Here is a 26,306-nt window from a genome sequence, read left to right on the forward strand (position 1 = left end):
CGGCTCCAGGGGAGGTGGCAGGGAGTAGGGGGGCTCCAGATGCTACATCTCGCTTCCTCCAAAATGTAGCCTCTCCTGTCTTGGAGAACTGCTCAGCTAAGTTCTGAGACCCTGTAGATGCCTTCTACACTTGAGGTGACTTTCCAGACACATTGGAACAGCAGGGTTAGCAGAGGGAGCTGCAGCTATGGTGCAAGTGACTGTGGAAAAGCATGGTAGACTATGGCATAATAATGTTTGGCAAATAGAGACCTAGTTAATACAGGTAGTAGAGCCTGGGCCTGCTCTTTCCATTGACTGCAAAGGGACCCAGGGTGAGTGGCCCTGATTGAGATGAGGTTCCTCCACAGGTCCTGGTTTAAGCTACGTTTACATCCTGGTTGTCCATCCATGTGGCAGAACACAAATAGTGTGACTACCTACAGTGCTATTTATAAGCTGCCAGCAACACAACAGCTGGATCCAGATGTGGAAATCTGGAACACAGACCAAAATACTTCTAGCCCTCTTCTTCCTCCCCTTAAAATAGCCCCTCGTCAGCCTTTATGTCTAGAGTGCAAAACAATTGAGTAAAATATCATGTTCCTTTATTGAACCCTTTAAGTTTCTGTTCTTAAAAAGCAGCTGGATTATTTTACACACACACAGAAAAACAAACAAACAAACAAACAAAAAAACCAAACAACCAAAAAACTGTGGAAGCTTCTAATTTTTATTGGGTTTGTCTCTCTAAATCCATAAAAAGCAATATTGAAATTAACAAACCTAATGAGTAACGCACAGCTTAGTATCAGCCCCTTCAGAGCTGCTCAGAATCCATGATGCCCAGGAGTTAACAGACTTATAGTAGTCAACGAAGGAAATTGCTATGTTTTGATTTACGATGCTATGTTATGGTTATTTTGCTCTTGCAATGTCTGATATGCCATAGTGACCTACAAGTGACGCACAGCTCTTCCAGAGGATGCCCTGAACACAACCAAGCAACTTCCCTGGTCAGATCTTGTGCATACAAAATGTTTTCTGGAAACATTCATTCATATCTTCACAAGTGATTCACTTACTATAGGAAAATTGTAAAGGCCAAAAAAGCTTGTAGGCATTTTAATAAAATGGAAGTGTGAGGTGAAGCATTTATTGCCTTTAATTTAGGCTGTTCATGTTTCTCCAGCTATCAGAAACTAGTTTCCAGAGGCCCTGCAGGTGTTCGAGTGCACATTGTATTTGACAGGGTCTATTGTTTGTGCCAAGCAGTAGATTTTCAAGCAACGTTTGGAAATGTTCACAGAAAAGGGCAGTTTTGGACTTGTACAATGGGAGTGATCATGCACAAAACCCAAAGCTAAGTTTCACTTGCCCAATGGGAGAATAAGGAGCAAAACCATCCTTACGAGCCATGAATTCAGTCAGCTTGGTGTCCAAATACTGCATACTAGATGTAGGCTGCTCCCAAATTGCTTTGACCAGGGAGTTATTCATGGAGTAATTTTGATTAAGTAAAAATGTTCATAACTTGCTTGTAGTCAGGGGAAAAAAGATAAATCATCCAAATACAATCTTCATTCCAATAAGTTTATTCTGTTCTAATCACATGGCAACACACAGGTATCTGTATCCAGGCACACCCCACTGGCAAGCCCCCAGTAAATCAGCCTTGATGCTTTTAACCCATCTTTTTCATTTGCAAACCTCTAAAGAATCATGTAGTGGAGGGGAAGATCCTGCATTTTAAATGCAAGCTGGCTGACAACAAGCAGTTAACTTGGACAATCCCCACAGGAGTTGTTCCAGGGATCCACAGATGATGATTGAAAACCACAGTTTTAGATCAGTCATATTTGACAACTCAGTTTCAGGGCCGGGCTTTTTCCATGTTGGAACTGTAAAGTTAGAAAGAGATTAAGAAGCCTGCCTAATAATTGGCATTCCAGCCTGCCAAAGTCATATCATCACACAAAAAATTTATATTAGATGAACAATTCAAAGGTTGCCAGGATGAGTATTTGAAAGCTAGGCAACACCAGAAATAAGACATTATGCTCTGTTTTAGCACTCTGAATGACACAGCCATGCTATCCTTCTGTGGCAGTCATCACTGTATTGTCTGTCCTTCACAGAAAACAATTACTGTTTTCAAGACAGTCTGTGAGATTAGCGTTTCTGTGAGTGAAGATCCCATCTATACTCATCCACATAAACCATGACAGCCAGAGTTTGCCAGAAATTTGGTTGCTCTGCTTGAAGTGTCTCTGAAGTGTTCAAAGTGACTTTTCAGGATTGTTAAGCCTGGCATTTCATCTGCCCACAGTACTGGTGTCCAATGGCACTACATACCTCTTCAAAGACTATTTGAATGATGTGTCCCATGTCACCCAGGGAAAGGGACAATTCAGGTTTCTGGGGTGGTACTGTCCTTCCTATCCCCATGCTTCCTTGATGCAACGTGAACTTCCATTTGTGCTCAGAGGGGATGGATTCTGGGAGGTACTAAAACCAGTCTGTAAATGTACCTTGAAGACTGCTCAGGTGCTTCAAAGGCTGCTCTTTTGCTTCATGATCTGCACTATAGCCAGTTCTTTTGCCACATTGCGAGCCTTTTCTGGAGTGTGAAAGAACTGACACCCATCCTACTCCTCACCTGAAAAAAAGGCACTCAAGGATTTCAGGCCATGGAAAAAAAAAAATTCATCCTTAACTTGGATCTTGGAAGTAGCTCAAGCTGGATGTCTGGCATGGAAAATCTCCTGCCTAAACATTTTTAAAAGTTTGGCAAAATCACAAACAAGGGAGACTTGGGTCTTATAACAGGGAAAATTTTTCAACCCAAATAATAAGTAGAGCTGCTAGATGTCTCCAAAATAGTACTCGATACAAGATCTTTAAGAGTTTCTCCACATAGGGTTCAAAGTTAATAAGCTAAGGACTAATGTTTTATAAAGACTTAGTAAGACTGCAGAAAATCCTCTACATTTTCCTGTAGACATTTACTGAGATTAGACTGACACCAAGAGTTGTACTGAACTAAATCCTCAGCTGAAAAGTGATAGTGTCTCCTGGTTAATGTGAGTAGCCAGTTTCTTCAGGTTGAATCACGAGATTTCTGTTCTACACTAACAACCTGTGCAAATAATTAATGAACTATAACTGAGCACTTTTAAAATCAAGGTGACAACAAATATTCATACAAATCAGCTTCTGTCTTCCTACAGAGGGCTTCTTCAAAAATGTTACTGTTCATTTGCAGAAAGCCCTGTTTGCAAGAACAGAGAAATGCATTAGTTTGACACTGACTGTCTCTGTGTGAGCATTGCCTCTTTCTACCTGCTTTTCACTTTCTAAGGGCTAAAATGTGGGAAACAGTGATCCAAAAAGGTTCTGATTTAGACACCAAATGTGCGAAAGATATGCCCGAAGATTTATCATCCCAGATGCTGTTTCGGGTTCTCTGCCTTACGCTCATCTCTATTCTTCTGGATTTAGTTTTCACTGACACGTGTTTTCCCAAAAGAAGCATCTTGCACTGCAGGAAAGAAGAGCTCCCTGAAGCTAGTTTGTGTAGATCTTTAAAATAATACTGGCTTACACATTAAAAGACAGACACAGCTGCACTGAAGGACACTAGGCTTTTGATCTTAAAAAAAAAAAAAAAAAAGAACAATAATTTTACTCAAATAAATCTGTGCAGAAAAACAATGGAAGAGAAATCTGTGCCCTTTAGAGACTGGGGAAAGCAGCTGGCCTGGCTTGCGTGGGAAGCAGCCTGTGGGTCTGAGGGCGAGATTCTCCGCTACCAGACTCACACCTGGGCTGTGCTGCAGTGGGAGCAGGAGGACGTGCGTGAGGACGTGGGGATCTTGTGGTGGCTGACCCTGCAGAGATGTTCACCCTCACAGTGCTTGAAGGGAGTTGCTTGGCTCTGTGTATCTAAAGAATGCAGATTCCCCTTAGGCTCGACATTGTGTTTGTCTTTTCTTGTGAAATAAGACTTAATTTGAGAAATGTTCGTTCAGAGGTGGTGGCTGTCAGGCATTTCCCTGTCAGACAGCCTGTGCTCCAGCTTGGGTCAGCTCTGAAAAAGTCAGATAAATGCTTTGGTGTCCGTCCGCTGTGTGAATACCCTGCCTTATCATAGGCAGCATTAGGTGGTGAGAGGGGGAGACAAAAGAAGTGCAATTGCCATTTGTTTTCTTCCTCCCCAGGCAGATCTGAAGTGCTTTGCCTTTATCTCCCTCCTATAGTCTGTAACACCAAAGGGACCAGTAGAGGTAAAAAATGTTATACTGTGTTGTGTGACCTGCTGGCAATTCCAAGGACTGTCTAATGCAGGTGACGTGACAGCACTGGGTGCCTTTACCTACTATCAGATCTCAAAATTCATCACCATTTTACACCATGGAAAGCACACAAAGTCCATTGCCAAGTTCATCAAACTTGTTTACAACAGAATCAAGGGTGAAAAATTATCTTCATGCTCCTGCACTCCTGCAACATTCCTCTTTCCTACTCCCAGCTCATCTTGTGATGTTTCAATATTAATGTTCCCTTCCCCACAACATCGAGTTTAAAGGCTGGAGGAAACCTAAGTTAAGCTTGGGATTTACATGGATTTCAGGCAAAATGGGGTTATTTTGGCAAAATCTCTTTCAGATTTCAAGAAAAATGTATAAGAGATGGATGAGGTTACAGGGCAGCCAGACAATTAACTGCTCAGCTCCAGTCATCCTGGAGCTCAGCTCCCCATGAAAGAAATGCCAAGACACAGCTTTCCTCCTCCAGCATCAAGCTAACATGGCCGGTCCCTTCCCAGCTATTCTTCAGCCATCTCAACACAACCAACAATGAAAAACAAAGCCAATCTCCATAGACTTCCTATTTACTAACTGTCCTCAAGCTATTTTCCACATAAGTGCAAAATGTCAAATTTCCCTATGCTGGGTCTGAAACCACAGGACTGGGATCAGACAATTCAGCTGTGGTGTCAAAGTCAAATGGGATTCTGGGTTACATATTTGGGACTGGGGTTTGTAGGATGACTGTCATGAAAAGAGCTATGGAGTTCTGGTTGTTATGGCTTGGTAAGTGGGAAGAAACTGTGGTTAATACAGTTGTGAAAACAGCCCCTTATTGCTCTGCCTCCATGAGAACTATCACTGGAGTAAACCCCAGGTTTTTTGGAATATTCATTAAAAATAAAACATTCTCCCTTGCCAGAGGAGCCCAGCAGCCTGGAGTATGCAAACCTAACCTCACAACACTGGGTGTGTACCAGCCAGAACAAAGAGTCTGGTTGCCATGCATTGGATTTTATTCTTTTCTTCAGATGCTGTGTTACATCTCAGTCTCTTCTTCTAGAAATATCCTATTTTGTATAGATAATTTGATATTTGGTAAGAGTAGGAGAAATTATGTCAGTGTAGGCCATTAGTTGGAGTAAACTGATCGATAATTACTGGCATCCCAGTTTAGAAAGTGGAAGGAATTAAAACCAGAGGGTTTTGGCCAGTGTAAGGTATGAGAACAAGCCCGGCATGACACCAAGGGCAGGGAGGAGGGATGGCTATGGGAGGAAAGCAGGATGCTCCGAAGTGGTTTACTGAAGAATCAAGTGCTAATGATGTTGTTTTGGCCAAAGTGGAACTAAAAGTGTTGTTTAGAACCAAGAGCAGACATTTGGGAAGTAAAGAAGGATGTTTTAAATGGCCAGTGGTAGCTGAGGAATGTGGTGAGACTGCTGAGTAACTTCACATACATTTTGTTGATCTTTTCCTACTCCTGGGAAACCCTGTTACAGTGTAGTCATGGGTCCCCACACCTTTGGGCAAGTTGCTAAAGCAGAATCCACATGTCTCAGGCATATTAGAAGGGCAAACGGTTTGATGGTGGTAGGTGGACTGCCCACCTACAAAGAGAAATGCTAAGCGTTGTGCTGTAACAGGTGCTTCTACAGACCCAAAGGGAGCTGCTGAGGTCAGGTACATGTTCCTAGGTAGGCCTGTCCTAAGGAATGTAACAGCAAAAGTGGTTTCAGGAATGAGTTATATTGATGTATGTCTCATAGGTAAATCCAAAGAAGCAGGCGCTCCAGTGGAAGGTTTTCTGAATTTTTTGTCCCTTTCCAGGTCTGCCAAACAATGTTTCTGGCAGTGTGCCACAGCACCAGCTAGAGCAGCCAGCCACCACAGCGATCTGTGCGGCCACTCCACCCTCATCTGCCGCTGGCTCTTTCTGCCTCTTGTCCAGGCTCCGGTTTAACAGGACTCTGAGCCCACCAGCTCCCACCCCTCTCATCTCCCACCCAAGCCCAACCTGTCTCTGAATGCTAAACCCTATTGCCATTTCACAGCCTGTTTGTGTTTCGGCTGTCTGTTGCAGTTGAGACGGACAAACAACACAGACCACGTTCTTCCAGGATGAAAGTAGTAGATGTCATTTATTGCCACAAGTGAATTTTTATACAGTTTTACCACTTCACGTGCCTCTTCACTATTGGTTGCAAGTTACAGCAGTAACATGTCACTGGCTAATTTTGCTATCATCAATGTTACTCTTCTACTCCCTTTTTTCTCACAGGTTCACCTTACTATCTCCAGATAATCCTTTACTCCCATCTTTCTTACAGGTAAACCTTAATATCTTCAAGGCTGATCTCTGTTCCTATGCCCTCCGTCAGGGAATCCATGGACCCAACGTAGTCCCCACAGCTGTCTCACAAGCCCCTTTAATCTTTGTTAAAGGGCGCCTGGCCAGCACACAACCCCTTCCCGCTCCTCCCTGTCCCCCGCGCCAGGGCCTGGGTGAACATGACCGGACCAGGGGGTGAGTCACCTCCCTGCCAGGGACAAGCCGCCTGGATGGGCTGGTGGCGACAGGCCTGCCTGCAGATTTTCATGGCCCAGCCTGTCCTGCCGCAGGGCCAGGGTCTCTCTGCTGCTCGGCACCAGCTCAGCTCCCCAGGGACCCTCAGGACCGCCCGGTTTCCTGCACGCTCTACTTCAGCTCCCCGGTGTGCCTGGGGCGTCGATCCCCAGCACCCCGAGCACAGTGTCTCTGCGTGCCCCAACAGCCTCCGCGCCTGCTGGCACCTGCCTGCGCCAGGGCCTCCCCTCGGCCCTGCCCATGAGCGCCGGCCCGAGCGGCCGCACGGCTCCAGAGCCGCCCCGCGCCTCCGGGACAAGCGGCCCGGCGCGCCCGCAGGTGGCGCTGCTGCAAAGGCCGCCGTCCGGCGCGGCGGCACCGGACGGGACGGAACGGGACGCGACGGGCGGTCCCTGCAGCCCCGAGAGCCCGCCTGGGGAGGCGCGGCCGGCCAGCGGCTCTCCCGCTGGGACTGCGGCGCGGTTTTGTACAAGACTGCGAGGAAACCCTGCACTGACCGGTATTTACCGCTGTTTGCAAGACCCCCATGACCCCGAGGGACGCCTGTGCACCGCGGGGCTGCTGCGGGCTGGGCGGTTGCCTCAAAGACTTGACCAACTACGGCTTCTTGTCACGTTTTCCCTCGTATGAAGAACACCAATAAAACAAACAAAAAGTATTTACCAGCCACATGAATTTCAACAAGGGCAAGTCCTGGATTTTGCACCTGGGACACAGCAACCCTGGCTGTACGTACAGACTGGGGGATGAGATGCTGGAGAGCAGCTCTGTAGAGAGGGATCTGGGGTTCTGGTCAATGGCAAGTTGAACATGAACCAACAGTGTCCCTGGCAGCCAAGAGGGCAACTGTGTCCTGGGTGCATCCAGCACAGCATGGCCAGCCAGGCAGGGAGGGGATCGTCCTGCTCTGCACTGGTGCGGCCTCACCTGGAGCACTGTGTGCAGGTCTGGGCAACACAGGATTAAAAAGAGAAAAAGCTACTAGAGAGTGTCCAGAAGAGGCTACGAAGTTGGTGAAGGGTTTGGAGAGGAAGGCGTATGAGGAGCAGCTAGAGTCACTTGGTTTGTTCAGCCTGGAGGAGACTGAGGGGACACCTCATCACAGCTACATCTTCCCCACAAGTGGAGAAGGAAGGGTAGGCACCGAACTCTTCTCTTTAGTGACCAGTGACAGAACCCAAGGGAATGTCAGGAAGATGTGCCCGGGGAGGTTTAGGTTGGACATTAGGAAAAGATTCTTCACCCAAAGGGTGCTGGACACTGGAACAGGCTCCCCAGGGAGGTGTCACAGCCCCAAGCCTGACAGTGTTCAAGAAGAGACTGGACAACACCCTCAGACACATGGTGTGAACTGTGGGGTTGTCATATGCAGGGACAGAAGTTGGAGTCGATGATCCTTGTGGGTCCCTTCCAACTCAGGACATTCTATCATTCTATCAAGTGGAGTAATTTTTTTACTGGCAGACTTTCTTCTGAGGAAAACAACCAACCAACCAAGCAACCAACCAACCAACCGTGACAGCAAGCCCGAGGGCAGCCTTCCGTCGGATGAGAGACCTGTAGTGCCTGGGCGCAGTGTTGGCACAAAAAGGCACCAGACCCAGCAGTAGCATAGTGGCTCCGGGTGCAGGAAACCCTTGTGTTTCCTTGCAGATTTTGGGTTAGGTTCAGGGTATGTGATGGGAGGGACTGGAGCAGCAGAGCAGCCGTGCATGGGGCAGTGGTAGCTGTGTAAAAACAGCGTGGCCATCCAAAGTGGGGACAAGTATTTGACAAAGATGGCCTGAAGTTAAGGGTGACACACTTCGTAGTGTGATTTTTGTCTCTGCTCATGACTTCACCTTCGAGGGTGAAGAGTCCTTGAGGAGGACGCTGGGGAAGGAGGTCTGCCACTGCCATCCCAGGGGTTTCCGTTGAAGAGCACAGTCAAACCCAACTGTCAGAGCAAGAACAGCGGTTACAAACTGCTGGTGAAGGGGACACGCAAGCCAACAACCACACTGCAGTGAGGTGCATGGGCTGACAGAGCAGAGGTCAGCCGCAGCCGTTCTAAACAAGTGACTCTCCTGAAAGGAGCTTGGCTTTTCTACTGCCCTACCTGCATGTAATTGAGATTTTTGTTTCCCTTCTCAGCTCAAACTATTTGCTTCACTGCTCCACGGCTATTATGAACTCCCTCAATTATTTATGTGGCTCAAATGTAGCGACACTGCCTAAAAAAGTCCTTAAGGCAGAGTTTTAGGAAATTGGTCTGAAGTCCTAGAAGCTGAGTCACTGGGGATGGGTTGAACTTTGCTTTTTTCTTCCAGCTGCCTGCTGGGTGTTTGTCCGATAGGGATTGAAGTGAGAAAGGGTCTTGGAGTTCAAACGCCTTCCCTGCTGCAGTGAGGTGGAGCGTGGCACAGGATGCAGCTTATCACAGAGCACAGCTGTGTGTACCAAGGGTCTCCGCTTCCCTCTCGCGCCTCTTGCTTGGCTCCTTGCTCCCTGCTGCATGGAGGGAGGCTGGGGTAGGGTATGGTTTTCAGACCCATTGACAGCTCTTCAGCCAGCTCAAGTCTGTGTCACAGGGCATATCCTGCTGATTCAGCAGTAGAGGGCAGTTCCATCTCAGAGGGAAGGAGAGTAACAGATATAAATAAATCTCCTTTGCCTTTGGAGGCCTCAGTTACACCTTACAACCCTGCCTGGTGGAATGTGGACCTATTATTACAAAACTCTGCTGCTTCACTCTCATAGTTAAAGCCATATAATTTCTCAGCAGTCAAGAAAACTGTACAGATATAAATGTAGTCACTAACATTTGGCAACCGCTGAATTATAGCTTCAGCTGGAAGAGATATTCTGTTCCACGGCGCTGTGTGCACACCAGGCTTTGGTGGTTGTGGTATGAAAAGTTGGCAGTGGGGGGGCACCTGGAGGTCTAAGCAGATCAAAACAATGAAAAATTACCTTTTTTTTTTTTTTTGGAGGGTGGGGTTGGGGAGGGCAAATGCATTTTTCAAAGAGCATTTGAGAAGGTTTGAAATGTATCCACAATTGTTTCATGATTCCCAATTCCCCCAAATCCTCTTTCTAGATCTGTTACCAAAACCATTATCCACGGGTTCTTAAAACACCAACACCATAACCAATAATCATTTGATAATAAAAATGCAAAGTGCACAGCAATAAAAGGCACAATGTTCTCCATGAACATCCCCGTATTACAAGAGTTGACAACATTATTGAATTTTGTTTTTGACTTCTCCAGGGGAACAAAAGATGATTTTTACATAAGGAATGTTTCTGTTTAAAGTCTGGCCCAGCAGCTCAGTGGCCTCTGACTGTCCTGACTCACCTCCCTGCAGTGACTTGGCGGCAGGGGAAAGGGTCCAGTATTTTTGGCATGGTGCTGATATCCTTCAGGGGACCTTTGGCTGAAGTGACCGAGCTGTATGAGAGCTGCTTAGAGTAAGGAGGGTGTTGCAGGAACATAGAGGTGTGTCTGCACTGAGAGCAAGAAGGAGCTGAAAAGTAGTGCAGAAGGAAAAAAGAAGTTTAGTGGATACTTTTCTGCCTTGGGAACGCAACAGAAGGCTGAGAAGGGAAGGAAATCAAGCAGCATATCATGAAGTGAAGAGAACAGTGACATTTTACAGCAGCCGAACATCTCCTCCACAGTGTTTGTACTCCTTTCATGTGGTGTTATCAGAGTTCTTTGCGAGGGTTTATTATCGTGTTCTCCCAGACAGAAAGCAGACAGCCATCTTGTGACCCACATCCTGAGTTTTACAGCCCTCCTTGTCCTGTGCCACCTGGGGTATTTATAGTGTGACCCACCACTGGGAGAGCGGAGAACTTCCTTTGTACTCCAAACATTGTGCTACAATAATAATGAGAAACTGGGACAAATGACAAGCCTTCCTGCCCACAAAATGTTATAACCCTGCCACTTCAAATGACACAAGCTGGCTAAATCACCATGCTGTTTGCTCTGCAGGTTCCACGTTACTGTTGTTGCTTCTACAGTGAAGCTGGGGCTAAAGGCTGTTCCTTGCACAGGACATGGAGAGAAAGCCTAAATGCTCTGTGGGCTAAATGGAGAAGGGAATGGGGAAGAGGAGAGGCTGAAGCTCTCTGGTTAGCGCAACATCTGTCCTCCCAGCCCTTCCCAAGGACTGGCTGTTAAATCAATGGCAAAGTGAGCCACAGCTAGCCTTTGAAATATGCTAGTACAGAGCAGCAGTGCAGCACCTCAGAGAGACTGAAGGGTTCTTTTCCTGTTGTCATTTTGCAAACATTAGCCATGATCTTGATTATCATTACAAGAAATGGTCTTATTTTAAGGGGCAAAAGGAGGGAGCTGGCTTCCTTCCTTTCTGCGTCACCCCCCTGAGGTATGACCTTTACTGTGTTAGCACCTCACTGCAGAAGTGTTGCAAAGGGACTCCCAGGAGGCTGTTTTTCTTTCCCCCAGGAAAGGGAAGATTCAGAGCAGAACACAGAGAGAGATAATACAGCTTTAATTGAACCTGGGCATGCATACCATTGTCACCCAGAAAAGGTTAAACATGCTCTAGGGCTGTAAGAGGTCAGTGGGAGAGATAAAGCAGATGAGGTGTGTGTAGTGTAAGATAAGAGCTAAGGGTCTTATGCTATTAGCCGAGGGTCAGGCGTGTGTGGGCTGGTGTGGCAAGGGGTGAGTGAGCTGGAGTGCTGGAGAAGGGGTGAAGGGAAGCCTGGGAGGGTTTCTGGTTGACTTAGCAAGAAACACTCTGAGGCTGAACACCATTCACTCACCTTCATCCACCCCTACATCTTCCCTCTGACTTGCTTTGCAGGCCAGGGTGGGTCTGAGCACATACAGATTTGTCTGGAGGGAGCACAGGCTATGTTGGCCGGACCTGTCCCTGTCTGGTGGCAGGCACCAGAACATCTGCCCACCTGGAGCATGTCACGGGTGTGCTGGCCACGTAACATCCAAGAGCAAAAGCTCCCGGCTCCTGTGGGCCAGCATCGGCTTTCATACAGCTGCTCTCCTTTTGCAGAGAGAGCGGGTGGGAGCAAGTGCAGGAAGGTCTCTGCCCTCATGCCCTCACCTTTCCTACTGGACTGTGTGTGCAGGTTTCCCAACACATGGCCAGCCCCTCGTTCTGAAACATCGGCTCTCAGGGTAACAGGACACTTTGGTCCCTAGCCATCTTAGGGACTTCCTCCTGTTGTAGCTGATAGCAAATGGGCCAATTCTACTTTTCTGGAAAAAGTAATGAACAATGTGTGTGCATTGATGCAAGGGACCAAAACTAAGGAGAGGAGTAGGAACAAAAAACACCCATCAGCAATTGGAAAGAACTCAATGCCTTCCTTCTCCTACTGGCAAAAAAAAAAAAATTAGGAAAATTGGTTTCTAGATGCAAATTGAGTAGAAGCTGGGTTTATGCTGGAATAGGGATTTTTATACTTCCAGCAGGTTGGGGAGGGAGAGGGTGTAGTGAGATCAGATTGGCTAGATGATGGAAAGAAAGAACAGCAAAACTACCACAGTGATTTACATCTTTAGCCTCCCCAGATCTTTCTGGTCTTCTGTTGCACAGGTTTGTTGGTCACAGGTGAGAAAATCCAGGATGAATCCATTGTTTTTCTACAGCAGTGCATGTGAATATGACAGTAAGATCTGACCTGCTTGTGAGACAGTGACAAAAGACAGAGCTGCACATTTTAGCCATGAGCAGCCTACACCTTTGCCTGAAAAAAAAATTTATATTAACTTGATAACTTAGTTCTCTTGAAGTCCTATCAGCACAGATACAGAGGATGCCATTCTTTACTGCAGCATAGCCAAAGTAAACAATCCTAGTGCCATATCAACTTGTGCAAAGGGAGTGGAAAATACTCACATGGAGTGGAAAATGCTCTGACACTGTGGGTTTACCCAGTGCAGATGGCTGGTTGCCAGGCAGGAAAGGAGGAATCGACTCTCACACAGAGACGGAACATAACCCAAAGGTAGCAAACGAACAGAACACAATTTGGAAATGAGTGACCTACAGTCTGTGCTGATCTGAGAAAGTGCAGATGTGGAAAGTAATTCTCTCAAGTTCACACGATTTCTGTACCTGATGGTATAACAGGCCAGTCACAGTGCCAGGTTTTGAAGCAACAGTCCCCTGGAGAATACTGCAGCCTTTTAACACTTCACCAATACATTTATCTTTCTTGAAGGCAATGCAAACATCAGAGCACATGCTCCATTTCGGCCCACGATAACAACATCAACAACATCACAGAGGAACATATCCATGCAAAATCTTTATTTGGAGAATGTCTCCTCTTGAATAAGAGCACCCCTCCAGTTTACACGTAGGCCCAGAAACACGGTGTTTGCATTGTGCAGATGAAAATACAAAGAAAATTCTAAAAACACATTCATCTTGTGATATCATGTAAATAGTATTGTAATTGCTTACCCCTTTTTCCTCTTTTTATCCCTTTAAATCTGCCCTTGGGCTAGTTAGAGCAGAAAGCCATGGCGATGAGTTAGTATTAGTTTTGGAGACAGGCCACAGTATCTTGAAAGTCAGTGTGGAGAATTATCTGCATTGTATGAGGTCAAAGACACAAGGATACTGATACACTGTCTAGCACATATATCTCCCTGTTTTCCTTCCAGGTTCTGGCTGGAATGGTTCTGATTATTTTCTCTGCTGGTCCAGAGCTCAAAAGAAGGCTGAGATTGCTGCTGTTGAGGGTGGAAAGTTCCTCCTTCATTTCAGTATCTGTATGTTATTGCGGTTTCTCTTGGCTGGGAAATTTCATTTTTATTTCTAATCTCAGCCATGTGTTGGTCAATTCTGACTTCAGTTCCTTTCACCCTCTCCCTGCTGTGCAGCTCTGCAAGCCATATTGCAAACATATTTTTCAGCATGGGTGGGAAGTAGAACTGACGTTTGGGGCTTTGCTATTGATATCAGGATTTCCCCTTTTCTTTGTTTGAAACATTTTTTCTTTAAAAATAGAGATGATGATAAACAGCTTTCTATGAGTCCCCAGGAGTGAGGTACAGTGAACATTTTCAAGCAACTTTAAATGAGAATTAAATCACAATTTCCCAACTTTTCTAATGAATTCAGTGATACAGTCATCATCTCATGAAATCTTCAACTTGATCCTTTATTGGGATTATGCAAAGAAAAGAAGTTTAAACTTTGTAGACTCCACTTGTAATTAAATCACACTCCAGTAAACTAGGACTGCAGCATTGTGGCTTATTGCCAGTGGAGGGGAATTAGGGGATTGTTTGATCCTCAACCAAGAAAATACCGATGTCCTCCAAAAGGACAGCTTTACAGAAAACATTCAAAAGGCTGACAAGCTGACAATCCTTTCCGTTCCTTTTAACACTGTTTTATCTCTCTTCTTTGAGCTGGTAGCTCCTGACAAGTAAAGATTCACATCTCACATGTACTTGCCTCTATCAGATCTTGAACCAGGACAAAAGTGCCCACTTTGCAGTTGCAAGAACTTCTGCCATTTAAATGCAAGAACATTTCACTTCTACTTTTCTCCCAAACACTCCCCTAGTTTTTCTTTTGAAAACGGGCAGTGAAGAAAATACCAACATTTTAACCCAAAGAGAAGGTCAAGTACTATAAAAGTAACATTCATCTGGCAACAGAATGTTGACCCTAGATGTTAATACTGGTCTATGATACTAGACAATCAGAAATATTATACTAAATTCCAATACTCATACGTACATAAGCTTGATGAGACTGTTTTTTTCAAAGGGTGACATTAATTCTGTTACTTGACCACTTTAAGCACATGCTGTCCTTAATTTTTTTCAGGAGTCATTGGATGTTTCAGTAGAGAGACTTTTTGCTCAGGAGCTGAGTCAAGGCCACTTGATGGTTTTGATAAATGACAGTTTGCAGTAAAGACTAACCTACCTGTGGTAGGCATCACAATGGTCCTTCTTCTGCCTAGGGAAGGCTTCGTGAGTTGGTAGCTGACAAGCAATGCTTAGTCAGGCGTTTCGTGGGCATTTCCAGCAGCAGTGACCAGGAGCCACTCAGGGGCATTTCCTTCCCCTGCCTCCCCGTCCCGCCGCGGTGCCGCTGGGATTTGACTTTTATCGCTCTTCTTGGAACACAATTCTGCCTGGTTCAGAATGCCTCCAGCAAGGAGAAGGGATCTGGACCGAAAAGAGTGGTTTTCGGTGAACCCAGACGCCTCCGTGCCCCGGGCAGCCACCGGAGGGACCGGCCAGCCCTGCATGGGCGAGCACAGCTGCACCAGCCAGGTCTGCAGCCCCTGGAGCTCACGGTGACTCTTCTTTCTGTGACACAAGACCCTGAAACTTCGTGTTCATTGTTTATCTCCCTGGCAGCTTGGCACTGCCACCAGTTGCTGTCACCATCACTAAGCCCTGAGGTTGACGATCCATTCTGGATTTCAGCTGGGTGAATGGAAGGAGATGGCAGGTCCTATTTAGCTATCTATCTCCCAAGGAGTCTCCCTATTAAGCATTTTCAAAATATATAAATAAGGCATGGTTTTTTGCGCGAATTTCTGGGAGTGCTCCTGAAAACAGTATCTTCCCAATCAAGCCCTTGGATAACCTGTAATCCAACTCCAGCTTCCCCAGCTGCAGCAGTACAGCAAAAGCACAAGCTGGATACACAACAGCTTATAACAATGCAATTTCAGATGTTCTAGCTCTGCTCCTTCTCCAGAGAACAAAGATAAATGCAGAGTCCTTCACTGCTGCCCTGCAGTCACACACCTGCGCTGAAGGATGGGCTGGAACAGGCTGGCACATCCTCCTCCTCTGCAGCCACCCAGGCCCAGCCCCTGCCCTTACCCGTGAGTGCTGTTCCCATGACAGTGTTATATACCCATGGAGACAGCCCCTGAAAGTCACCATTTACTGTTTTTCAACTACATCTAGTACAAAAGAAGCTTTCTGTTGACTGCTATTTGCAACGGGCAAAAGGTTTCTGGAAAGGTATTCAGCTGTGGTACCATCCAGCCCATTCCAAGAGCCGACATTTTAATTATAGCACAGGTACTGTAGAAACACTGAGCCACAGTCATTCATATAATTACACTGCATGTATTTCTTAGTTGTCTGTATCATAGTGTGAAATGAAAATGAAAGTTTTAAAGCAGTACTAGTTCTAGTCTTTCATCCACTGGTCAGTCACATAGTACTGCAAAATAAAGCTTACTAACTTTCTGGGTTTTAATTTCTCATTCTTAGTCAATAAAACCTACCCTGCAATATTGCTGCTTCCTTTGTGTTAAGATCTTGTCTGTTTATGTGCATTGGAAAAGTAATTACTTGACATGACTAATGAAACAGACATATTGCAGAAACAACTAACCCCCTCCCCATCAGAAGAAAATAAAATGCACAGAAAACTCTTGTTCCACATAGGCATGAACTGAAGGTAGCAGGACTGGTTATGTGGGACAATTAACAGCTCTCCAGAAATCAAGGATAAATTAAAACTTTCAAGCTATTGTCAGGCATCTCAGCTTTACTAGTAAGTGGGATGATGAGAGTTGAAGCAATTCTTTTTCATAACTGTTTTTTTAATAGGCAGAATTGGTTTGGGGAGTGGGGAGAAACATGTTTTGTAGCTATTTACTAGCCCCTGTATATCCTACATGGTGATGAAAAAAGGTGGATATAGTAAGAATGGTGGGAACAGTTTGTCAACAAGTATTGCTACACAGCATGCACAAGAGTTAATAAAATAAATTATACACCAGATTTTCTTTTCAAACAAGCTTTAAATAGTCCATATGTAACAGAATCATGTGTTACAGACAAGAAATTCTTGCTGCCAAAACAGAAGATGAGTGTTCTACCCTGTCGTTCTTTCCAAATTACAGACTTCGGAAAATGCATTTCAAGAAATTAGAAGATTTAAAAAAAAACAAAATTATGCTAAAAACCAGAAAAGGCCATTAGAATAGACCAGGGAAGTACATGAACAAGTCATCAGAAGAATGTTAGTACATAGGTACTTCGAAAAAAACACACAGGAGTGGACATAAAGGCTTTAAAGACACAGATACTATGCAGGCTAATTCAGTATCAAAGAGCAGAATGCATAGGCTTCATTATAAACTCCATAATTCATGCATTTGTGTGTGCAGATAAAATATACTTATAGCCATGTATTTAAATGCCTGAACTCCTCCCTAGCAACATCAGTTGACTTCAGGGAAGAATTAAACCCAGTTTTGTTTTTTTATACACCGGCCTAATCCAAACCCATCATCTGTAAAAGGGAACAAAGTGAAAGGAAGAAACCAGGTATTATATCTGAGCCACTTGGAGACACTGGGACAAAGATCCAAACCCACTTTTTGGTAATTGCTGTCACTGGAATGCAATGGCAGCAACACCAGCCCAGACGGTTCTCAGCTGTGTTTCAGAAAGTGGTTCCAAGAAGAACAATCCAAGGGTTGAGTGGAAAATAGAAATTAACCCTGTAGTACATACATACATACACACATAGATGGCTCTTTTCAGAACAAAATAAGGTAGTACTACTGAGTATGTGGCAATATGGGGTGTGCATTAAGATATACAAGTGAAATCTGCTTGGGGCACCTTCACTCAGAGGGATAAGTCTTCTTAAAATATAATATAATAATAATAATACTTCTTTATACTTGCCACTTGTTAGCAATTGTTTACATCATAGAAAAATAGATAGCATTCTGTAACAAGAAATATAGTTACTTTGTTAAAATGGGCTATTTTAAACCAGTTACTATTCTTTCATATAAAGAATTTCTAACAGCAAAACAAAAATAGGTAATACTGAGTGCAAAACAGCCAGTGGTATACTTTGCATTGGTTTGAAACACTAGTTGCGAGCTACTATAATTACACATTCTGTACACTGTACTACAAAAGTCTTCCATCTTTTAGAAGTTCTGGGGTTTTCACCTTTCTTCTCTCTAGGTGGCAAGTAAGTATTTAATCCAAGTAAATTCAAACTCTGCAAGCCAGAAATAACTTCACAATCACTCCTCGCTACCATTCTCTTGCATTCCTTCCCCCACATAGTGCAGCAGCACTTTCTACTTATGGCCAAAAATCCCTTAAGTTAAACAAAGTTTAGACTGTAGATACTTAGAAGTTTAGCTTATAAATTCACATTCTTTTAAAAATCATTTCACTAATCGCCCACGTTTACATTTACACCAAGGAGAAAACTCAAAAGCCTCACTTCATGCATTTCATCATCCCCACTGAAGACTGAAATAGAGTTCAGATGAAAACTCTTTGCCAACGGTAGATATTAAGTCTTAACGCTACAAAGCCAGATGGTTCCAATGTAGAAGTCAGATTTTTCTGTGGTCTTCACAACAGTTTCAGATACAAATAGCTAATTCCTAGTGGCAGTGGTAAAGGCATTATCAGTACACCACGAACACCACAAATGGAGGCAATTTCCAAACATCAAAGAACAAAAAAAACAAACAAAAAGCACCCAGAAAAAAAAAATCAGTGAAACATTCGTAGTAGAGAAGAAATCTCTGTTCTCCTCTCCGTTCATCTCACACCTTTTCAACTTTGGTGGGGTCATATGTATCTGAAAAAAAAGACAAGAAAACGCTATTAATAATGTATTGTGAAATCTATTCAACATTGCTAGCTATGGAAACAAGACATTGTTTTCCTAGCTTTTATTAAAACAAACAAACAAACACCAAAACTACTACTGGACTTACAGCCTTAATGATACATACTACATTCCTGACCCAAATTCTGTAGTTACACCAGTGTAATTTGGGAGCAACTTGGATCATATATATGTAGATATAATTTGGGAAACTTTGAGTAGGTAGGAACAAGCACACTGACTGCTAAGTGATTGTTTATAGTTTTCAGATGCTTCCGCAGGGAGAAAAAGACATATGATTTGCCCCGCATTGTACTGAACAGTAAGGACAAGTAAATGCTTTAAGCATCCTAGCAGTGTTTAAGGCTGGCTAAAGAAGTGACGGTGCCATCCACTCATCAGGATTTTTTCATTCGATCACAAATCTTTGGTTTCAGACTAATTCAGTAGAATGTGGGAAAGCACAGCTGCATTGCTTCACTATGACTGGACTGTCTCAGTCTGCAGCTCACATTCTTCATAAAGCACTGGACTGGCTTACTAACACTGGTCTTCATTTTCAGCCTAACTCGTGTCAGTTCACAAGGACAGACCATGCATCGGTTTTCTTTTCCTGAAGCCCCAAGGATGCTCTTCTATCAGATTTTTTTATTGGATTTATCCCAACACTGGCCATGAAGTGAGCCTTTTCCTTCACCCTCGTGACTCTGGGACAGCACTGCCTTGTGAGATCTGCTTACCCCGTGCCACCACGCACACATCTGACTTACCCTTGGCTCCCTCGGATGCACACTAATGTCATGGAGGAACCAGGGCTACCTATGGAGGAGTCTGTAGGCACACAGGGCCTGGACAAACCAGTGCTGCAGTCCATGCTACCAGGTGCTACCTTGCTCGTTTACACAACCTAGGTGTCTGACCTCACCTTAAACATCCCTCCTGTAGGCCGTGCTCCCACAGCACTCGGATTTAAACTGTTGAGCATGAAAATATGCACACATAAATATCACACTTTGGACTTATCACCCTCAGGACTTTCATGTTGATGTGAATGTCTTCATTCAAACAAGCATAAAAACCCTCAGAGGGAAATTTCTACTTCTGTGTGCAAGCGTCCATCTGCAGCATCCACACTCATACCAAGGGGAGACAGGATACGAAAGAACTTCTGGATTTGGCCCCAGTGGGTGTATTCTTGATGCAGAATCCTTTATCGTATCTCTTGCCCACGCTCCTCAAATTGCTAAGCCAGCCAAGAAAGGAGTCTGTGCCAGCAACACCTATGTTTTCAGAACTGCTTATCACTCTTCAGCCTCTTCTGGTATTTCCAAACTTCAAGAACAGACAACACATGAATGCGAAAAAATGAAGAGAAACAAGTTTTTGAGGGCTAGTGCACTCGAGGATAATGCTGTATCTTTCTAAGCTTAATGCTCTGATGGTGTGGGAAGATGCCTGTAAAGAATAGAATAGAGCAGAATAGAGTAGAACAGAATAGAATCGTTTCAGTTGCAAGAGACCCACAGGATCATCAAGTCCAACTATAACCTAACTCTAGCACTAAACCATGTCCCTAAGAACCTCGTCTAAATGCCTCTTAAACACCTCCAGGGATGGTGACTCCACCACTTCCCTGGGCAAAGCAGTAACATTTTTTCAGTTGTAAATATTTTGCCATCTAAACTGCTAGAACATACAAAAATTCTGAACTGTTCTGTGTGAGATTGACCTAAGAATAAAAAAGGCTCAGCATTTCAGAAGCCTGATTTTCCTAAGGCCAGACACATTCACACCAATAGGTGCTCACCGTTTGGCAGGGGGGCAGAAAATCAGGCCACATGACATGGAACATCTGCATGGCTCAGTTTATTACTTGAAAACTTAGCCATACCCACAGCACCCAAACCAAGGACACAAAAGGTCTAGACTGCCAGGCTACATCACACTTCCAGGGGGACAAACATTGGAGTTCTAGCACTGATACAGAAACATTTATTCCACATTTGATTAAGCTGATTTGAAATACTCTCTAGAGGAACAAAGCCAGATCAGCAGCCTCAAGGAAGCAGTCTTCAAACAGCAATGGTGAAAAGTCATCCAGTGCATTTGGGAACACTTCGGAGATTCTTCTAATGGCAGTATTTGCATAATAAGATCAGTTTCTTGCACTCAGTTTCGTCAGAGCTCTTACTCTGAGATGACTGTTCATCTGTCAAGCTGCATTATACATATGAAAACTGGTTTCTGCTAAGGGCTCTAGCCTTTGTGATGGGCCCAGTCTGCAATTATAAGACTTCAGTAATATTCACTCTCTAAAAGCAACAAATACAATGGCTTTCCAGGATTAACTCTCATTTTGGCTAGTGAGCTAGTCTGGAAGTTGGAGTGAGGGTTAACAGAGGAAGACACAGCATCAGGCCTTCCTACAAACATGAATCTTCAGTCCTGCTCCATTAAGGTAAATTGGAGATCTTGCATGCATCAACAAATTCGGGTCTCTTTGAATGGGAAGAAGCCAGTGGAGGAGACACCTTCCTGCCCCACGTGAGTGCATGTCACCTGTGGTACTGGATGTGTGGTGCAGGAAGGGACATCCACGCTACCCAGACATGAGGATGGCTGTTACGTCTGCAAAGGAACTACTGCAATGGGAACACACTGCAAAATACAAGCCTAGCATTGTCAGCAAGAGGGATAAATTTAGACCTAATTTACTGCAGAATAACTCTCCAATAAAACACACACAATCTGTTTTGATACATCCCTGAAGTCATGTCACCACAACAGTTACTGTCTTCACTCCAGCAGAAACCCCAAGGGAGAAAAGCATATGAAACGCGTGTGGGGCATACTAGACTTGATGGGCACAAGGAAGCTGAATTAGTCTGGAAAATCTGGTCTAGGGAAATACGGTTCAGAGCAGAGAGAGACACAGAGCTGTGGGATACAGAAAAAAACATGAAGGGAAAGGCTGCAAGACTGTAGGAGTCAATACTTAGAACTTATACAAATACTTCTCTTCAGATGGAAATACATAAATCCGCTTTAAAGTACGCTCCATTTAATTTCAGTCCCTCTGCACTGGAAAACTGTTAACAGATTTATATCAATGAGGTTTAATGAATAACCTGTGTAGATTTAAAGGTAGAGTGTCAGCTGTTACAGAGAGGATGGAAAATGGAAGGAGGAGATTAATATTAACAGCTTTCACACCATTCATTTGCTCACTCCAACTAATTTAATGGACTAGACATGTGTCCTGGGAGATTTATTCCTTTACACACATCTATAGCAACAACTGATTTTCAGTTGTTCAGCACAATGCCATAGGAAAACCGTTTGGCAGGAAGAACAGCTTATGTTACTTTGGGCATGCATATGGACTACACAAGTTTATATGCTTTTGAGAAATAAGGAACACACACCAAAAAAAAGGTGTTCACTGAAAAAGTAAACTTTCCATTTGACCTGGGGATAATAGTTATTTTCAACATCTGATCTGGAACATATTCATGAGAGAGAGAATTTTCCAGGCCCTTTAATGCAGTCATTTCCCAGAGGCTTCACAGAAGGAACATCAGATTTTTATTTTTAGTTTCTTCTGAACTCTGATATAGCATGTGTCTACTTAAGTATTAGAGAGGGAAAAAATGGGTATTCAAGGAGAGGCTATGATTAAATCACCACATCTTCCCAAACACTGGCACTACAGCGACTATGTTTGAACTCCGCTGTTTGAAGCTGGCCGTTCCCTGAAACAATTAGACAGAGAAAAAACCTCAGGGAGTGCTCCAGTCTCTGTGAATGAGTTTCAGTATCACAAGTGAGTTTTACAGTAACTTTTCCTAAAATGGGATCAGCAAACACTCACGTTATCTATTCCACAAGGAGAGCAAAGGGGGTGGCAAACAGATAGGGGTAGTACCACCTACAGCCTGTTACTATTTGAGCAGCGTTACGTGGGTGTGAGCAAACCGATCATGCCCATTACATAAAGAAACAGAACCCACTTGAATCTCCCATAATAGACTCTTACCTAAAGAAAAATCTCTGTCCATCTTCTTCTTGTCCATTCCACCTAAATATCCATTTTCACTGAGAGAGATAACACGCTTGGAAACAGCCCCTGAGCTTGCTAGTTTGCCTCCTCTTTCCTCTTGTACCCTCGACAGCTTCTCCTCATCCGCATCCTCTCCCGAGTCTGCACTTTTAATGCTCAGACGTCTCATCCGGGACACAGAGTCAACTTCTTTCATTCGCACTAAGCGATCCATGGCAGTCCGGCTCGGTGGAGATGCGAGCTTGCCTTGGAGTGTCTCTATCACTTTCGAGGTGCTTCTCATTCTCTTTTCTGAATGATACACAGCTGACCTGCAAACCAAGTTTTGCTCCTCACCTTGGCTGGGACTTGCAGGTTGTTCAAGAACTTGCTCGGTTACCAGGGTTTTAGCATTGGCTTCCTGCTGAGTGCTCTGGTGTTCATCAGGGTATAAAGATCGGCCTCCTGCTCCAACAAAGAGAGCACTCTCTGTCCAGCCACATTTTCGTCTGCCTTCAAAAGAACTATCTTTTTTTCCTTCTTTGTCACTTACTGTGCTCCCCACTGATGACTCAAAGTCCTGGGCACCATTTGCAGGGCTGGTCCCTGGATGGGGTCCAACATGGTCATCCGGAAGGAGAGACTCCACTGCTATATCTATACCTAAAATTCTTGCAGCTCTTGCCTCCAATGACTCATTCACAGGGATTTCCACTGCATTTGCATTTGAAGAGTGATCAGAACTGTTAGCACCAGGTCCTGCAGCCACATCAAGTCCCACTGACCTCAAATCTGGCTCAGAGCGTCCTTGGTTCCTCTTCGTTAAGGATAAGTGTGCTACCGAGCCTCCTTCTAATTCTGTATCATTTGTGAGAGTTGCACCTTTACTCAGTTTAACAAAGTCTAGGTAATTTTGGTCTTCACTCATCTCCTGCAAGACAGGGTTATTGAAAGGATTACTGGAACATGAACTGCTTGGGCTACTGGACAAAACTCTCCTGAAAGGGCCCACGCGAACTGGCTGCTTGCTTGTTCTGCTCTCGGCTTCCCCTGTCCTGGTTTCTGTTATCAGACTTCCATCTGCTGGCCTGACTCCTTCACTGCTCCCTCCTACCTGCCAGGAGCCTCCAGCACCAACGCAGCCTGGCTCGCCACCATGCTTCATCCCCACGCTCCAACTTTCAGACTTACTTTTAACTCTTCCTGACCTAAGTACAGGCACCTCTGGCACAACCGTTTCCAATTTCCCACCGTGTTTTGGCTCCTGGTTGGACTTCTCATTTCTGGATGCCCTCCTCTCTGTAAGGGCATCTGCCTGTGGAGAAGCTGCACCACTTTCCAAATCTTCTTCACTGCTTGTGCTCTCCTCCTGCTCTTGCAGCTCCTTGTTAAAACTTTCCAGCTCACTTATTGCATCCCAGGGACGGCGACTTACAGGCTTCAACAGGAACTGCCCAAACAGTTCTTTACTGTTGCAGGGAGCGCTTGCTTCTCCTTTAACTACATCTCCCTTGGGAAGAAAGCCGTTTTCCCTCTCCTGGGAAGGCATGGGCTGGCTCTGGTGGGCTTTTGGGGAGGGGGACTGAAGGACCGACGTGGCAGTCCTGGAAAATGCACTGTTGCTAGACTGGCTGAGGTACATCTGACCCTTCATGCCACATGTGCTCTGTCTGCAGCTTCTCTCATCAGAAGGCGGCCCTGCCTGTTTTGACCCGATCATGGATGCTGTACATCCTAGGAGCTTTGGAGACAGTGGTTTGTCACTATTGGGCTGCCCAGGCTTTGTATCAGGGAGAAACTGTGGGCTTGTAGGTTCTTCAGTGAAATTGGTCTGTGTCTGCTGGTCTTTGTAGTGATCACCTGGCCAGGAGCCAGAGTATTTGAGCTCTCTGTGTTTTGCAGGCTGAATAAATCTGAGGTCATTCATTTGTTTGAACTCTTCTGGTCTCCACAGCTCTTGTTTTTGTAACTCATTTTTATTGGTCATGCTTCCTGTAAGTGCTTGTAACTCCAAGTCCGTTGAAGACATACTTAAGAGACTTTGTTCTTGCAAAGCCCCATTGTTATCAAACCCATTCTTATCAGGGCTCTGGGTTATGTTGTTGTTCCTATCTGTATCTGGCAGATTGAATTCTGATTTAACTGGGATAGAGACCAAACAAAATATAGTTTCATTCATTTTTTTCTTTGAACTCTTTTTGCTCTGCATCCCGGTTCCAGGTTCAAACTTTTTCACTTTTGTAACAGTCTCACAGGTGCTGTCCATATGTGAATGTCTTACAGAAAGTTTGCCTCTTGTGTACTCCGCAGTGGCTTCATTATGGGGGTTGTGATTAGTTGTGCTGTAACTGTCTCTTTGGTCCGGCAAGGCACAATTTTCCTGATCTCGGATGGATGGTGCCAACCATCTGTTACTATGGGTGGAGCTGTCAGAAGTTCTTTCTCCCTTTGCAGGATTGGACAAGTTTGCTGCATCCAAAAAGGCACTGTTGTACTGTACTTCAAGATTTCTCTCTTGCAAAGCACCAGAACTGGGACTACATGCATTTTCAGAGTATGTAGTGTTGTCCTGCAGACCTCCTGGTGGTGCAATTCTAATATGTCGTATCCGAGGATCATCAAAGGGAATATACTGAACAGAACGCAGGTGGTCAGCGGGACGCCTTGCATGGCTTTGCTTCCCATGAGGAAGATGGTTGTCTTTGCAAGGGTCACCCCCCGCTTCAAAAGTATTCACGGCTGGTCGTTGGCAGGGGACAACCCGCTCCACGGGACCCTGCTGATCGCTGCTGGCGGGTGTGTCATCGTTAGGCACTTCACTGAGGGGATGTGGGGTTACGTTTTGGTGAGATGGGGATTTGTAAGATGGAGGAGGTACATAGACTGGGGGCTCCAAACCAGAGTCTTGAACACAAGCATCTTGCCTCGGCTCATTAACTTTGGCTAAGTAGGAGGTGGGTTCCTCTTTCTGGCAGTGGTCCTGGAAACCCATAGTTTCTGCAGGTGCCCTGGTCTGTCGCTGCAGGTCGTAGGATGGAGGCTTGAGAGGTCTCCCATACTTGGGTTTTACCAGGGGAACGAAACGGCCTCCTGTTCCATGGTGCTTGGCTGGTTCCACACTCGGTCTGTTTGGGGGGTAGGAGGGGGTTTTAGCTACACTGAGAGAGTTCTTACTGTTGGTCAGGGAGGGCATTTCCACGCACCTCATGCTTTCAGGAGAAAGGACCCTCGGCAACGACTGCGATTTTCCTTTGTTGTGGGCGCCGAGCACGTTGTCTCCCAGGGTCAGCGAATACAGCTCTTGAAGCAGCTTCTCCCTGTCACCCTCGGACATTTGCCTCCCGACCTTTTTTGGCTGGTTCCAGCTTTCCATTCCCAGACTTTGCCATTTGCAGTCATCAGGCACTTCGCAGCTTTCCTGCAAGCCACTTCTCCTGACATATCCTGCAGCCGTCCCCACCTTCAGCTGGCTCTCCTTGGTGTGCCGGGGACCCCCTGGTGCTGCAGCCAGGCCTTTCATTTCCACACAACCTTTCTGGGAATAGCCCAGGAGCACACTGAAGTCCTGTCCTCGTCTTCTCCAGTAGGCAAGATCTTTATCAGTCTTGGGCTGGGAAGACCAGGCTAATGGAGGCCTGTCATAAACCCTGAAAAAGAAACGCAATGTCACAGGTGGCTTGCATAGATGCCCCTTGTGTGTCCCTTATGGGTAAGGCCACGAGGAGGTCAAATGTTGAGTTATGCCAATGGGGTTTGTGAAA

At 45.1% G+C, this 26,306-nt stretch overlaps 1 protein-coding gene across 6 annotated transcripts in view; it reads right to left on the reverse strand.

Annotated features, from left to right (window-relative positions):
• Nucleotides 1-16,636: 16,636 nt before the first annotated feature.
• Nucleotides 16,637-26,306, reverse strand: part of JCAD (junctional cadherin 5 associated) — a 62,664-nt gene continuing 52,994 nt past the window's right edge. For 5 of the 6 annotated variants that reach the window (XM_021289965.2, XM_021289967.2, XM_065050651.1 and 2 more), the window contains one exon: nucleotides 18,501-26,192. In XM_021289965.2, coding sequence (XP_021145640.2) covers nucleotides 22,448-26,192 — 3,745 coding nt within the window. In that variant the 3' untranslated portion in view covers nucleotides 18,501-22,447. Of the gene's footprint in view, nucleotides 18,477-18,500; nucleotides 26,193-26,306 lie in introns of those variants that run through there. The other variant, XM_065050654.1, reaches the window with a different exon arrangement.

Source organism: Columba livia, chromosome 2 (assembly GCF_036013475.1).
Source record: "Columba livia isolate bColLiv1 breed racing homer chromosome 2, bColLiv1.pat.W.v2, whole genome shotgun sequence".
NCBI classification, from domain to species: Eukaryota; Metazoa; Chordata; class Aves; order Columbiformes; family Columbidae; genus Columba; species Columba livia.